This window comes from Poecilia formosa, unplaced genomic scaffold (assembly GCF_000485575.1).
Source record: "Poecilia formosa unplaced genomic scaffold, Poecilia_formosa-5.1.2 Scaffold143, whole genome shotgun sequence".
NCBI lineage: Eukaryota > Metazoa > Chordata > Actinopteri > Cyprinodontiformes > Poeciliidae > Poecilia > Poecilia formosa.
This window is the reverse complement of record NW_006800082.1, coordinates 128979-143849: the sequence shown is the minus strand read 5'-3', so window position 1 is coordinate 143849 and position 14871 is coordinate 128979. Positions and strand designations below refer to the sequence as shown.

Genomic DNA, 14871 nt, shown 5'->3' with positions numbered 1-14871 from the left:
CCAATTCACTCTACAACTCTCCCAAAAATATAGGACCAGAGAGATCCGGACACCTATTGGTGATAAAAAAAATAGTATGCATTTTTAAATGAATTTACTTTCTAAAATGACACTTTTTGTGGTGAGGTGGCTAAACGTCCTCAATTTCCATGTAGTTTTGCTCAAACTGCATTTCTGTGGCATTTTTGAGCCACCAAAGTAAGTGTGCAGTGAAAGTGATGAGAGCACATATATCTATGTAAATAAACAATATTTTGTTTAAACGTTTATATCTCACATGTGCTCCACGCTGGCGTTCCAGCTAGTTACCTAAGGAACACCAAGAAGGCCAAAAATGCCTGAAATTTCATGTCTTTTTTATGCAAGGTGAGTTGTGAACATGCATATACACAACTTAAAGCATATGTAAATAAATCACACCTCCAGCAAATGACAAACCATTTTTGCCCAATCAGACTTTTCCTTGGATGAAAAAGAACCAATCACAATCAACAAGTCCAAAATAACCAGGAAGTGGCAAAAACAAAACAAAACTATAGGATTTGATAAAAAAAACAAACAAAAAAAAAAACACAATAGAATAAAAAATACTCAAATTTTGTAGCCTAGTAATACATAATTCTCACGTGATGTCACACTTCTGTAAATTCTCTGTCAGCCATCTTGGTAGGCTGTGACAACAATAAACAAGCCACAAGATTAGATTTAGTTCACATAGGTACATTATAACTACCCAAGTACGCTATCTACCTCTGTGTAATACTAACATAAATATCACTGATATTTACTGTAATGTTTACTGCCTAACTAGCAAAATTAGCTTAACTAACGTAGCTTTTATCTGCTGGCTAAGACAGTTTTAAATCTTGCTACCCCACTGCTTATAAGTCACTCTGGTTCCTGCTTACTCAACATCAATGTGAGCTTGTTCATGTCTGAAGCTGATTTTTCTTAATGGGTGTTGGAATAAAGATCCAGTTTCATTTGTTGGCTACTCTGGGCACCTTGTTGCATAAACTTGTTGTGCAGATGGTTCTTGAATGAAGCTCAGAATTGCCTCGTTGCTTCTTGAAGTGAGAGTGGGGGGGTTGAACGGCGCTTATTGTCCGCTAAGGTGAAGGAGTCATTTAGGTAGAAAGGTTTGGGTTACTGGAAGGAGGTCCATCGATGTGAATGGAAAGAAGAAGAGGAGGGCAAGGCCGAGCCAGAGGCAGGGCACAGGGAGCTGAATCAGAGCGGGCCACTCCACAGATTGGGTGACCGCCGAACAGAGCTTTGTGGATACGCAGCCTGTGACCTTTCTCCTGAAGGTCAAGCTTGATGGATTCTGCAGGACCTTTGATGCTGGATACTCACATCCAGTTCTCACACAGTCCTTCTGTATGAAAAGATTTCACGTTGAGAAAGACGCTTTTCTGACACCTCCAACAAAGAAAGCAGAATAATTCAAACTTTTTACACATTACATTCAGGACTAAATATGAATTAGCCTGATAATAAACACGCAGAACTGTTTTTTGATTCAGGCGCATCAGAGGAGGGATCTAAAGATTTCCAGATGGTGGCATTCGAGGGACGGAGTTGCTAAGCTGTTTTGTAGACTATGTGAAGAATGATAAATCCTCAGAATTAGCGGCTTCATTGAAGTAAAATACAGAGACAAAAATCAGATTGTTTTCTGTCCTTAACAAACAGAAGCTAAGTTTTGCCTCCATTCCTTCACTGTTTGTCTCATTTCCCCCTCCTGCCATCAGAAAGCGCTCCCGGCCCACTAGGTCATCGTTACCATCCTTCCTCATCCATCTTCGCTTTCACAGGTCGGTTGGAAGTGGGCGACCATTTGCACAAGAAGAAAGCTGCCTGTGCTGCTTAATGCGACCCGGGTCGGCCCTCAGCGCCGGAGCTTTTCACACGTCTTGTTCCTTACCTCTCCAGTTACTCCACTGTCCTCCTGCAACAAAGAGCCAACTGACTGCGCTGTCCTTCCCAGACCCCTTCAGCGCGGATCCACCAGAGATTTCTCTGAGCTATCGTTCCAGCATCTATGGAAATTAAGTGTCTTGTAAACGAGGCTGTTCCTAATTAAGAAAGGGACTAGTCAGAGTGTCCAAAGCGGCTCATGTTAATGTTGTAACTCTAGCTGTCATAGTGCTTAGAAAGGATGGTTTCAGGCTGTGTGTGATCCTGGGTTTTGTCCCAAAGGCCCTTGAAGACAGACTCTGTGGTACTTTGGTGACCGGAGGACTTCAGCAGCGACCCACACCTGTTCAATTCAACGTCCATTTTCACTAAACAACACAAACCAGCAGGATGCTGGGAACACAGCACCATGCTGTCAGCCAAGCAGGAAGTTAGAGGCTCACAGCATCCAGACGTTAAAGCTGCAATATGTAACTTTTATTAAAAAATATGTTTTTTTTGTCCTTATATCGTGACTGTATGTTATCAGCCAGATCATTTATGAAAAGATTGATCTCCACCTCTTCCCTGCGCTGCTATTGCCGTCTGAAGAAATGCACAAAAAAACAACCAATCAGAGCCAAGAGGAGGGTTAGGTTCGGAGGTTCTTTAGAGAACAAATGCACGCCACACTTTTCAGATTTTAAAAGTTGTAACAGGTGATTTTCCTTTCTGGTCTGCCACAGAAAAACGCTTTGACGTTTGTGGTTGGATCGTGACAAAATGAGAGGGAGTTGAAGGGGTGTGAATACTTTCTGGTTCCTGTTTGTGACGGCGAGTGAATTTCGTTCGAATGTCATCATTCCAAGAGTGATAAAAGCCTCAGTGTTTCCTCAGATTCTCTCATTTTATCACGGTTTGGATCCTGACGGGAAGGATTGCTTTCATTCCCCCTGAGAAGAGACTCTTTGTACAAAACATTCCTGTTCTCCCTCATTTAAAACATTTCTATCATTCCCTTTTATTTCTGCGTTCCCAGAATGCTGACCTCCCCTCTGCTCTTCTCACACCTTGCTCTGTTTCCACTCCCACTCTTCCTCAGACTCCCCCCATTCCCCTGATCTCAGATTAAGTCGAACACTGCTCATGTTTGCACCTGTTTCCTTTGGCTCCATTCAGTTTCCAGAGGAAACTCTCAATTTTTTACGTTTTGCTCCTGAAGTTTGAAGTTGTGCCAAGCTGCTGGATTGTTGTTTGGTTTTCTGGTGTGGAGAGAAGACTTTCTATCGGCTCCATCGGGACATCCAGCTGCTCCGCATTCCTCCCATCACCTCCACTGCCTCCATCACAACCATCACTGGTTCCCAGCTGGATGGGACGCTGCTGCTGCTGCTGCTGCTGTGGAAATCTAAAGGTTGGACCTGGGAGGTGCTAGATGTTCATCCTCTGAAAGCAGGTGAGTTTTCTTCCTCTCATTATGTTTTTATCTGTTTAAAATCTCTAAACAGGTTTTATTTACAGAGCTGGGCTTTTTTTTTCATACTGATTTTTACTGATTTTTTTTCTTGCTTAAAAAATTACAAACAACAGAAAACAATTTCAGAAAGTGTTTTTCATTTTAATTATCCCTTCTGTGAGTTGTACGATGGAGTATTAGGTTCAGGCTACTAAAATGATTAAGAATGAGAATTAACAGAATAAAGACACAATTTTAGCAGAGAAAATGTCCTAAAATTACGAGAAAAACGTTGTTTTACTGAGAAAACAGCTTTTAAAGTTAAGTTCTGTCATGAGCATCGCAGTCGTAGATTCAGTCGTCGTATCGTTTTAAATTTCTGCTACTGATAGTAATTTGATACTGATGTGTTAAAAATGAAGTAAAATTAAACGAGACGTTCATCATTCCTCCTTTTAATTTATTGTCATTTTTGTGTTGGAGTTCTCATAAAGTTATTACTTCCTTCTCCTAATATTATGACTTTATCCTGGTAACATTTACACTTTATTTTTGTATCATTTTGACTTTATTGTAATACGACTATATTCTTGTGATTTTATGACTGTATTCTCATATTATTTTTGACTTTATTCTTGTAATTAGACTCTCAGTCTGGGGCTAAAACTTCACCGTAGACTTGACCTGAATTCAAAGTCCAACTAAATAGAAGCTGTAAAACTTTATTGTGAAACAAGATGGCCGCCCTGGAGTGCTGACCTTACTCCGGATATGGAAACCCATCAACTGCACTGGTTGAAAAAAAATAATTAAATCTTCAAAACCCAAAAACCTGATTAATCAATACAATCAATATTGTATTGATTATACATATTGTATATTGTTTTTATTTATTATCTGGAGCGTTCAGATTTCCAATCAAAAGGAGGTGTCCAAATTTTCACCGTATCAGTCAAGTTGAAAGTGATTGAGGGTCACAAACTGTAGCTTTGTTTATAATTTTATTTGAAAAAACTGTGGTTTTTTTGTTTGTTTGTTTGTTTGTTTGTTTTTACAAAACGTTTTCAGTCTAGCTCGGACAAATGTAAACAAAACGTAATATTTTGATAAAGCAAAGAAATCTGGGGGGAGTTTCAAATCTGCAAACAACATCCTAAATGTCGATTGTTTTCCACCATCTTTGTCTGGATTTTATTCTTTTGAGTAAAAAACACTGGATCTATGAAACTGAACTAATGCAGAAATAAGTCCTTAGTCTTGTACCTTCCACTTTGAGAAGGTTTTAAATTGACTTTACTTTGTAAAAAATCTCTGTAAAATAATTTTCTTTGGCTAACTTGAGCTGGAAAACCAAACTTGTGCAATTAAGGTTTTTTTTGTCGTAGCGGTCATTTTGGCACCTGTAGTCTGGAGGAATCTGCTTATTTAACCCCAAAGGAGTTCAATGTGCAACCTTTCATATAAAACTCTTTTATTTTAAATATTTTTGCTTTAGTTATATGAGATGGCGAGGCAAAGCGATGATGTTTCTGTTGATGTGTGATGAGAGGCCGATGACATCACGGCAGATCTCTATCAGCAGAGCGCACTATCGTTCTAATCACAGACAGGTGTGATTAGAACGATATGGAGAAAATCATGTCAAACAGATGCATTTATTCAGTTTAGTTTAGTTACAAATGTCATTTTGAGGCGATATTAATCAAAGGTTCTGGTTCTACTGGCAAATTTTTCTGTGAAAACTGGAACTGGTACTTTTTTTGTCAATATTCAAGAATTACTGATTTAAACCTGGCTGAAAAGTTACTTGTAAGTTAGTTTTGACTTATTTAAAATGTACTAAAACATTTCAAATGTACTTTTTTCTTCTTGCCTAACTAGCTGTATTTCCATTACAAATATTCTGCTAGTGTCGACAAAGCACAATTTTACAATTGTGTTGTTTCCATTTGAATAAGAAACACAATTGCATAAGAAACACACATGAATAAGTTTGTTCACACAGTAAGTAAAATCGTGATCTTCCTGTTGTCTTCTACTTTCTGGTTTCCACCAGCAACAACATAAAGTTGTTCATCATGTGACTCGTGATGTGAAAAAAAAAATGTTTCCATTGCAGTTTTGCACAACAAACTATTTTTGATATGGCCAAAAATCCACTTCATCACAGCAAATTTATTTTTAAAATGTCAAATTGTGCTATTATATGCTCAATAGAAAAGCAGCTACAGTCAGCTGGTTTCAGGTACCTTGGATTATGCTGTTTATCGGTGATACAGCAGGAAATAACTACAGAGTTAATGCACTATTTAGGTATATAACTTAGATCTGAATGTTAGAACATTGTTTGAGTCTGGCCTTTGACTCCAGCTGACTCTCCTTAATCAGAAACAAACACAAAGTTTTTAGATTTTAACAATTCGTGACATGTAGAATGTTGACACCTTATTGTATAAGGCTCTTTCCTGCTGGCCTGCAATAAGGCATCCTTGTATGCTTCTATTAGTTTTGAATGGTAGCTGGTCAATGACCACTTTTATATTTTAAGCACAGTTAAAGTTACTATCCATGCCTTAACATTTCTGGCTGGGACGTTTGTATTTCTGTTTCTGGTACACCCATAAATCTGATGTGCAAGCGACATCCGCTAACATCAGCGATGGACGACAATGAATCTGCTTCTCTTTACCACTGAGGTTAAATTTCTGCTTCTGGATGCTGGAAAATACTATTGTTTTGTTCAAGTTGTGCTAAAAGGAGTTAACCCACCAGGAAAGCTATTTAGGGCCTAAAGTAGCATCTCGATGCTAAACAAGCTGCAGCAGCACAGACGCTAAGCCAAAGGCAACCGCACACAACACACATAAAAAAAAACATGACAGAAAAGAACAGGAGGAAACAAAACACATCAAATCAATGGGAGAAGAAAAGAAACAAAAGAACAAAACAAAACTATAAATATATTTGCTGTTGAACCCATATATCTATATATCTAATAATTTTGCAGCAAAACAGCATAATTGAATTGAAAATGTTGCTTATTTTGTTGATATATGGTTTGATTAAAATGGGATAAAATAATTACACAACTCCAATTAACTAAATCAAAGCTTTTAATCGAGTCCCAGCACTAGACGAAAGGCATCAGAGGTGAATGAAGTACTGAGTCAGCCGTATGCTGGAGCCCTTAAAGGGACCAACCTACAAAACTGTTTCAGCAGACTCCCCAGTGAGGCAGAACGACCCGTAATGTTTGCTGTGATCTACCGGTCCATTACCGACTGTACATGCAGCACCTTTAGGAGTTTGATCACAGGAGTTTAAAGCTTCGTATATGGTGACAGCAAAATCTGCCAAGTTGGCTGTGCGTCCGGCTTTACCAATGGGAAACTTGCCAAGCCTGACACTGAACAGTCCCAGCAGACCACTGCGAGGTCCTTGGCACCTGAAACCTTCTCACTTAAAGCCATTAGTGCCCCTGTGTTTACACTCCTGTTCCTCAAGCCAACACAGCATGGATGGGTCCCAAACAGAGGTAGTAATGAGGTCCTGAGCCGCTTCACAGCTCCGGGCCGGACTCCGCAGCTGCCGGGAACCCGGGCACACAGAGGACCCCATGTCTACCAATATTGGCTCACATGAGACCGTAGGCAAATGTGATCCTTGGACATTGTTCCGAGATGCATAATGGGGCCTTTTGAGAAAGCCTCATGGGAGACCTGGGAGCCTGATCTTAAAGAAGCAACGTGGCGCTGGTTGGATGGTTCCCCCTCCTCTCCGCTTTGTTAAATGCTCTGGTTTATGAGAAGCTGTCCTATGACTCACATCTCCCCACATTTCCATTAGCTGTGAGGGAAAGGCAACACCGATTAAGTAACATGACTTCAATATAATCTCTCTCCTCATCTCCCTCTGCTTTTCCTTTCCTTATTTTAGGATGGTCAGACGTTGCTGTCCACTCGCGCTGCTCCAACTCTTAAGCGTTTTTGCACAGACCAGAGGTACTGACCTGTCCCAAATCTTGCAATAAAACAAAGTTTCTTATGCTGCTTAGTAAACTCTGCAGAAACACAAAGTCATAGTTTCTGGTGCAAATATCTTAGTACACTTGAAATAATTGTCTTATCAGCTAAGATATAGGAGCTTTTTTAAGTCAATAATTCCTCAAAATTGATAAAAAGTACTAGTTCCATTGATAAGATGGGAAAAATGTGTTTTTAGAGACGAAATAATCTGTCATAGTCAATATTGTGGAAGTATTGGCTTAAAACAAGCTCCGACATCTTGCAGAAAAGCTATTTTTAAGTTAGTTTAGTCTTATTTCAGGCGTACTAAGGTATTTGCACTAGAAACTAGACCAAGAATACTTGTAAAACTACATTTTTGCAGTAAAGGTGATATAAACTCTTTATTTATACTCTTTCCAGCTCTTACTCAGGATCTTTTGTACCCATATGGACCGGCTCATCGGGATCTTGAAACTCCAAAGATGGATGACGGGAGTTCAGTTGAAATTCCTTTGCTCATCCCCTTCATTTTCTTCAACGTTCCCTACCGTTCCATCTATGTAAGCCCTCCACCTGAAATCCACTCATCTCCTCACGCAAGACGCTCAGTTACGATAACTTTCTGTTCTTTTTGCAGGTCAACAACAACGGCGTGATCTCCTTCAACGTTCAGGTTAGCCAGTTCACGCCTGAGGCTTTCCCTCTAAGTGACAGCAGGTCTTTCATTGCTCCGCTATGGGCAGATGTGCACAACGGCATCCGTGGAGATGTCTACTACAGAGAAACCACCGATCCCGAACTGCTGGAAAGGGCGACGCAGGATGTCCGCAGGCACTTCAAAAACATGCCCGGCTTCACAGCCACCTGGGTCTTTATGGCAACGTGGCACCAGGTCACCTTCTACGGGGGGAGCCAGACCACACCGGTACTCTCAGCTATGATTTGGTCATTTATTGTAGCATAAAGTATAAAATATATACTTTAGACAGCTGAGGCATGCATCTAGCGACAGTGGAGAGAAAAATCTCCCTTTTAACCTGAAGAAACCTCCAGCAGAACCAGAACCAGTCTCAGAACCAGCAGCGATCTGAAGGAGAGTCAGAGGAGAATACTTGACCATTCCTTCTGCCAATATTCCAGAGATGAAATAAGGAATTATTTGAAACTTTTTTTAATATGTAATTTAAATGACAGATCCTTTACTTTACTAAGTTCAAGTGATTTGATTAAGCAGGTTCTTATTCAGAGGTTCTGGTCCCATAACAACTTCTGTCTTGTCAAAATTTAAAAGGAGAATCTTTATATTCACCAAGGCTTTAATGTCCTCAAGACATGCCTGTATTTTACCGAATGGATTGGATTCATTGGTGGTACTTCACAAGTAACCCAGAGCGAGATGATTTATTGTTAACATGAACAAACTGCATTCTGTCGCACAGATAAGATGTAAAACAGCCGACTACTGTGATTTGCACTGTTTATCCCACTGCAAAGTACCATCACCTTCTGCTTTCTAATTTCTTTATTTTAAACTATTTCTCATCGGCTTGGCAGGTGAACACTTTCCAGACTATACTGATCTCAGATGGCGCAGCTTTCTTCAGCATGTTCAATTACGGGGAAATTACATGGAGCACAGGAACGGCCAGCGGGGGAGATCCTCTGACGGGACTCGGTGGAACGACGGCTCAGGTATTCTACAAAGATCGTCCGATTAGTCCAGACACGACGTCGACAACATGGCTGACACCTTTCCAAACTTTCAGGCAGGTTTTAATGGAGGCGATATCGGTCACTTTTTCAACCTGCCTGGATCCCGGTCAAATGACGTGGTGAACATCGAACAGACGACCAACGTAAATATTCCTGGACGCTGGTTTTTCCGTGTTGACACCGAACTGATAGATCCTGCCAATGGCTGCAGCTACAATGGTGAGTCTGAACCTCAAACACGTGTTACTTTAGTCCGGACATCACTGAGTGTTTTCCCACTGATCTGAAGTCAGCCTAAATCTTTGAAGATTTCATGTGTGATTTGTGCTTCACCTTCTTCAGGACGGTATTACAGACGAGGGGAGATCTTCTGGATATCTGACCAGTGCTCCCAGCGCTGCCGATGCCTTGACATAAATAACGAGGTGCAGTGCCTGGAGGCCCCATGTGGACAGTTTGAGAACTGCGAGCAGCAGGATGGGGCCTTTTACTGCCAGCCCACCCGCACCAGCACCTGCGTGGTATTTGGAGACCCTCACTATCACACCTTTGACGGCTTCCTCTACCACTTCCAAGGCACCTGCTCCTACCTGCTGGCCCGGCCGTGCTGGGAGATGGTAGGACTGCCCTTCTTCAGTGTGGAGGCCAAAAACGAGAACCGCGGCGTTACCACGGTGTCCTGGTTAAGAGACGTGACGGTGGAGGTCTACGGCCATAGAGTGATGATACCTAAAGGCAGTTTGGGAAGTGTCCAGGTGAGAAAAACAGAGCAGTGACAGTGTTTTTGAAAGATTTCTTATGCCTATTTTTGTCTCAATTTTTCTGTTCCCACAATCTTAAGGACGCTCCAATTATTGTGATGGTCTTAAGATAATCTCCTGTTCCTGCCTTGTTTGTTATGTGTCAGGAGTAGTGTAGACCTTTCGGAACGATGATCTAAATTTGGGGATATTCAACATGTTGGATTATCTTGCATCATGTGTTAACCAATCAGAAAGCGAGGTGAAGGCAACATGGAGGGGAATCCAAAATACTGAAGACAAAACAACTGTTAAGGTGCACCAATATGTCCGATGGACACTGAAGACATCTTTACTGTTTTTTCTCCATTAAACATAGTCCACAAGCTATCGCTAGCTTGTTCCCAGTCGGCCATGTTTGTTTACTCTGTACTCACGTTTGATCTCTAGAGATTTTGCTAGTCTTCTAACACCTGAAAAGCTGCGTTTCCATTACATATGTGTGTAGAACATTGTTGATATTCCGCAAATGTCAACAAAATTATTTTGCAGTTTAAATAAGAAATGCAATTAAAATCTCATGAATAATTTTGTTCATGGGATAAGTATTGTAAAACATGCTGTGCCATCATCCTCCTACCACTTTCTGTCGTCTTCTTTGTCCTTTTTGCCAGTAATAACATCGGGTTGTTGATTACGACTCATGAGATGCAAAAAAAAAAAACGTTTTTCCACAGCAGTTTGGCAAAATAAACCAATTTCAAGACTGATGAAAAACCACGAGGAAAAAAAACAAACATTTTTTTAACATTGGTTTGTTATTATAAAGCAAATTTATTTTTGTAATTCCAATTTGCAAAACTATATGGTCAATGGAAATGCAGCAACTCTGTTTTTCCGGTATTAAACTGAAAGAGTCAGAGTCATTTCTCAGAATTGAACAGAGTTTCCTTCTTTAGGTTGACGGCTTGATGAAGGCATTGCCAGTCCAATTGGAGCTTGGTGCCGTAAAAGTCTACCAGTCTGGAGTTGCTGTTGCTTTAGAAACAGACTTTGGACTGCTGGTGACCTACGACGGCCAGCACTACGCCTCCATCTCCTTACCAAGCTCCTACTTCAACAACACCTGTGGCCTTTGTGGAAACTACAACGACGACCCTGCAGACGATCCCGTGCTTCCGGACGGCTCTCTTGCGGAAAGCGTGGTGGAGTTGGGAGGCAGCTGGCGAGCAGAAGACACCGACTGGAGGTGCACCGATGGCTGTGCTCAGAACTGCAGCGTTTGCGACCCCGTTACAGAAGCCATGTACTTTCGCTCGGACTACTGCGGGCTTATAAACAAAACCGACGGACCTTTTCGAGACTGCAGAGCTGTGGTGGACCCCACGGCATTTGTATATAGCTGTGTGTATGATATGTGCAGCAACAGGGACAACATCACCACGCTGTGTTACGCCATCCAGGCCTACGCTTTAGCATGTCAGGCCCTTGGAGTCACAATACGACCCTGGAGAACGCGCACATTCTGTGGTGAGACGCTGCACGCATTTGGTTAGGGCTGCAGTTAATGATTACTTTATGAATCAATTATTCTATTAAATAATCTGGCAATTCATAGATTATTCTGACAATCAATTAATCAGGTTTTAAAAATTGGCAATTAGCCACTTACAATATCTTATGCAAAAATAAAAATATATAAAAATGTAAATAAGTAATTCAATTCATTTTTTTAAATAAGTAAATTAACATTTTGTTGCCTAAAATGCAATAACCACACTCCTTCAGCGAGTACTGAGCTGCAAAGGATGCATCTGCAGCTAAAAAATACTTCCTACGTGTGAAAAGCTCAGCTCTGTCTGCTTGACTTAGCATCAGTGCAGTGTAGTGCTGATTATTTTGGATTACCAAATTAATAATTGGATAGAAAAAGGTGTTCAATAGGAGATTTTATTACAGAATTACAGATGAAGCTAAAATTGCCACTTGAGTTCTGGTAGAACATTGAAAAAAGAGTGGACCACCAACTTAAAAAATTATTTAATTCTTACATGTAATAAAATTAAGTTTGTCAAACTTACTTTGTTTACTTTTGTCTAACTTAATAGATTGATTGGATAAACTTACTTTGATTTCATGTAACAAATTAGCTAATTTTTTTAATATAGTTTTTTATCACCTGTTTTCTTTTTCATTGAAGGTTTTTAATCTTAAATTCAAAATCAATCTACTCTTTGTACAGTTAAGAATCGATTACTAAATTAGTTGACATCTATTTTAATCATAAATTAATCACGATTAGTCGTTTGAATCCCACATTTGTTTTTCCTGCATTCTGCCTCATCTTACATATTTCCTCTCATCCCATCCGCTCCCAGCTATGCCCTGTCCGGAGTTCAGCCATTATGAAGTGTGTACCAGCGCGTGTCCGGCCTCCTGCTCGGACCTTACCGCGCCCCTGTACTGCGCTCACCCCTGCACCGAGGGCTGCCAGTGCGAACCCGGCTACGTCCTGAGCGGCAACCGCTGCGTGCAGCAGGACGACTGCGGCTGCGAACACAACGACCTCTATTACCCCCTTAACCACACGTTCTGGGCCGGCCCCGGAGGGGAGGAAGGCGACTGCTCCCTCCGCTGCACATGTGGGTTTGCCGGGGAAGTCTCCTGTTTCAATGAGTCCTGCAAGGAGGGCGAAGTGTGTGTGGCTGAGCTGGGCTTGCTGGGCTGTTACCCTCGGAGGGAGGGAGTTTGCTCGGTCACCCAGAACTCGGTGACATCCACCTTTGATGGTACCTTCCTGCTGTTTCCGGATGACAGCTCCTACTACTTGCTGAAGCTGTGTGGTCCGGTACCGGCTAACGGGTCAGTGGTGGAGGTGAAGATTGGCAGGCAGCTCATGAACAAAGGTCCCACTTGGAAGAGACCTGTGATAGTAACCGTAGCTAACCTGGAGGCACAGATGGGTGGAACAGATTTTGATACAGTAAAGGTTAGTATTTTCACTTTTTACTAGTATTTTTCTGTTCAGTTTTTGTAACCTTTGAGAAACTAAACTGAAGTTATTGTCTTTGGACCTAAAGTCAGCACACAGCTTCAGTTACTACAGCTGGAAACTAGAAATCAGGCTGAAATCTGGGTTTGAACCTTTAGAGACACATAAAGATGGTTCCAAAGTCGACTTTCTATCACCTGAAGAACATTTCCAGGATCAGAGGTCTAATGTCTCAGCATCAGAGAAACTCATCCAGGCATTTATCTTTAGTTGCATTGATTCCTGCAGCAGCGTCCTCACAGGTCTGACTAAAAAAGGAAATCAATCCTTCAGCTGCAGCTGATCCAGAACGCTGCTGCTGGAGTTCTGACTAAAACTAGTGAGAGCACATCACCCAGCTCTACAGTCCTTCGCTGAGAGAATAGACCTTAAAATACTGTTAGTTTATAACTCACTGAACAGCTTTAAGATCTGCTGCTGTTGGATCAACCTTCCAGACCTCTTATGTCCTCTGGTTCTGGTTCTGCTCTGGTTCTGCCCCAGAACCGGAACCAGTTTTTATGATGTAAAGCACTTTGTTGCCAGCCTTGTTGCTGAAATGTGGTATACAAATAAACTTGATTGATTGATTTGTATCGCAGGTGAATGGCGAACCGGTTGTTCTGCCGTTCGTCCATCCAATGGAGACCATGATGATCTACAGGGCACCAGGAAATGCGACCGTGGTGGAGTCCAGAGGTCTGCTCCGCGTCCACTACACCCGCCAGGGATTCCTGAACATCTCCCTCTCCACCATCTTCTACAACGTTACCTGTGGCTTATGCGGCGTCTTCAACAGCAACACCACGGACGACCTGCGCCTGCCCAATGGGCGCCTGGCTGAAAATACCGAACAGTTCACGGAGGGATGGAAATCCATCGCAGACGACCTTACATGCAATGGGGACTGCGACGACCTGTACCGCATGTGCACAGACCTGCGCCTTTACCAGAGTCCCTGGATGTGTGGAAACATCAACGACCCGGGGAACAGCTCCTTCCTGGCCTGCCACTCAGTGGTCAACCCTTCGCCGTTCTTCAGGAACTGCCTGTACAACATGTGCATTAGGGAAGGAAACCGGTCGGCCCTCTGCTCCTCTCTGCAGGCGTACGCCACAGCCTGTCAGGATGCCCAAGTGGGCCTCGCCTCCTGGAGGAGTGCGACCAACTGCCGTGAGTAGATATTGCTTTACATGAAGGATATCATTCTCCATGGGGATTTCCCTCTGCTTTGTATGCTAAATGTCACAGTGTTTCCATTTCTTCTTATCCACAATCTTAAGTAGTGGAGGTAAAAAGCAAATATCAAGCTCACTGTTCACTAACTGGCTTAAGATAATACAAACTGTAAAGGTAGAAGAGACAAATTTTGATCCAGATTTCCAAAATATAGTTTTTTTCGATGCCCATAGTTAGAAGATATGAAATGGTGCTTTTTGTAGACCGTGATGGAAGCTACTATCTACAACTGTGTTACCAGATATTTTTACCTTGCATTTTAAAGCGTCTGAATGGGTGTACAGAAATAAATCAACCCAGATTTCCTTCATTTGTGATATTAGTAATCGGCTGGTACTTATATGTGAACCGATCTTATCCACAGATCTTATCTACCTTTGTAAAGGTCTGAAAATCAGCCACTGTCCGCTTTCACGCTGCCAGATCTTAACATTGATTTTAAAAAAGTACCAGTTCTGGTGGAGCTAGTACTTTTCAGACAGTGTAAGTGGTAACAAGCTCTTATATCCTGCTGACAAGTTACTTGTAAGTTAGTTTTGTCTTATTTCAAGATTACCAAGATATTTGCACTGGAAACTAGACAGAAACAGTTGGTAAGAGTTTGTGTTTTTGCTGTGTCTTCTAAATTTTCAAATTTTCCAGAAAAAACAACGACATTTCTTAGATTATTTTGTTCTAAAACAAAAGATTTCTTAGAGTGAAAAGTCAAAAATTTGCAAATAATAAAACTAAAATTTTTAGATTAATCTCAGAAATTTTCTGCATCTTTATATGTAAAGTCAGAAT

General features: G+C 41.5%; 1 protein-coding gene across 4 annotated transcripts in view; it reads left to right on the top strand.

The window, feature by feature from the left end:
- Positions 1 to 1560: 1560 nt before the first annotated feature.
- The window catches only part of tecta (tectorin alpha), a 29069-nt gene continuing 15758 nt past the window's right edge, over positions 1561 to 14871 (top strand). The window contains exons 1-10 of one of the 4 annotated variants that reach the window (XM_016676888.1): positions 1561 to 3355; positions 7292 to 7356; positions 7783 to 7922; positions 8000 to 8287; positions 8917 to 9054; positions 9129 to 9294; positions 9418 to 9830; positions 10775 to 11345; positions 12194 to 12804; positions 13449 to 14019. In XM_016676888.1, the coding sequence (XP_016532374.1) occupies positions 7293 to 7356; positions 7783 to 7922; positions 8000 to 8287; positions 8917 to 9054; positions 9129 to 9294; positions 9418 to 9830; positions 10775 to 11345; positions 12194 to 12804; positions 13449 to 14019 (2962 nt within the window). In that variant the 5' untranslated portion in view covers positions 1561 to 3355; position 7292. Of the gene's footprint in view, positions 3356 to 7291; positions 7357 to 7782; positions 7923 to 7999; positions 8288 to 8916; positions 9055 to 9128; positions 9295 to 9417; positions 9831 to 10774; positions 11346 to 12193; positions 12805 to 13448; positions 14020 to 14871 lie in introns of those variants that run through there. The other 3 variants (XM_016676885.1, XM_016676886.1, XM_016676887.1) reach the window with 3 other exon arrangements.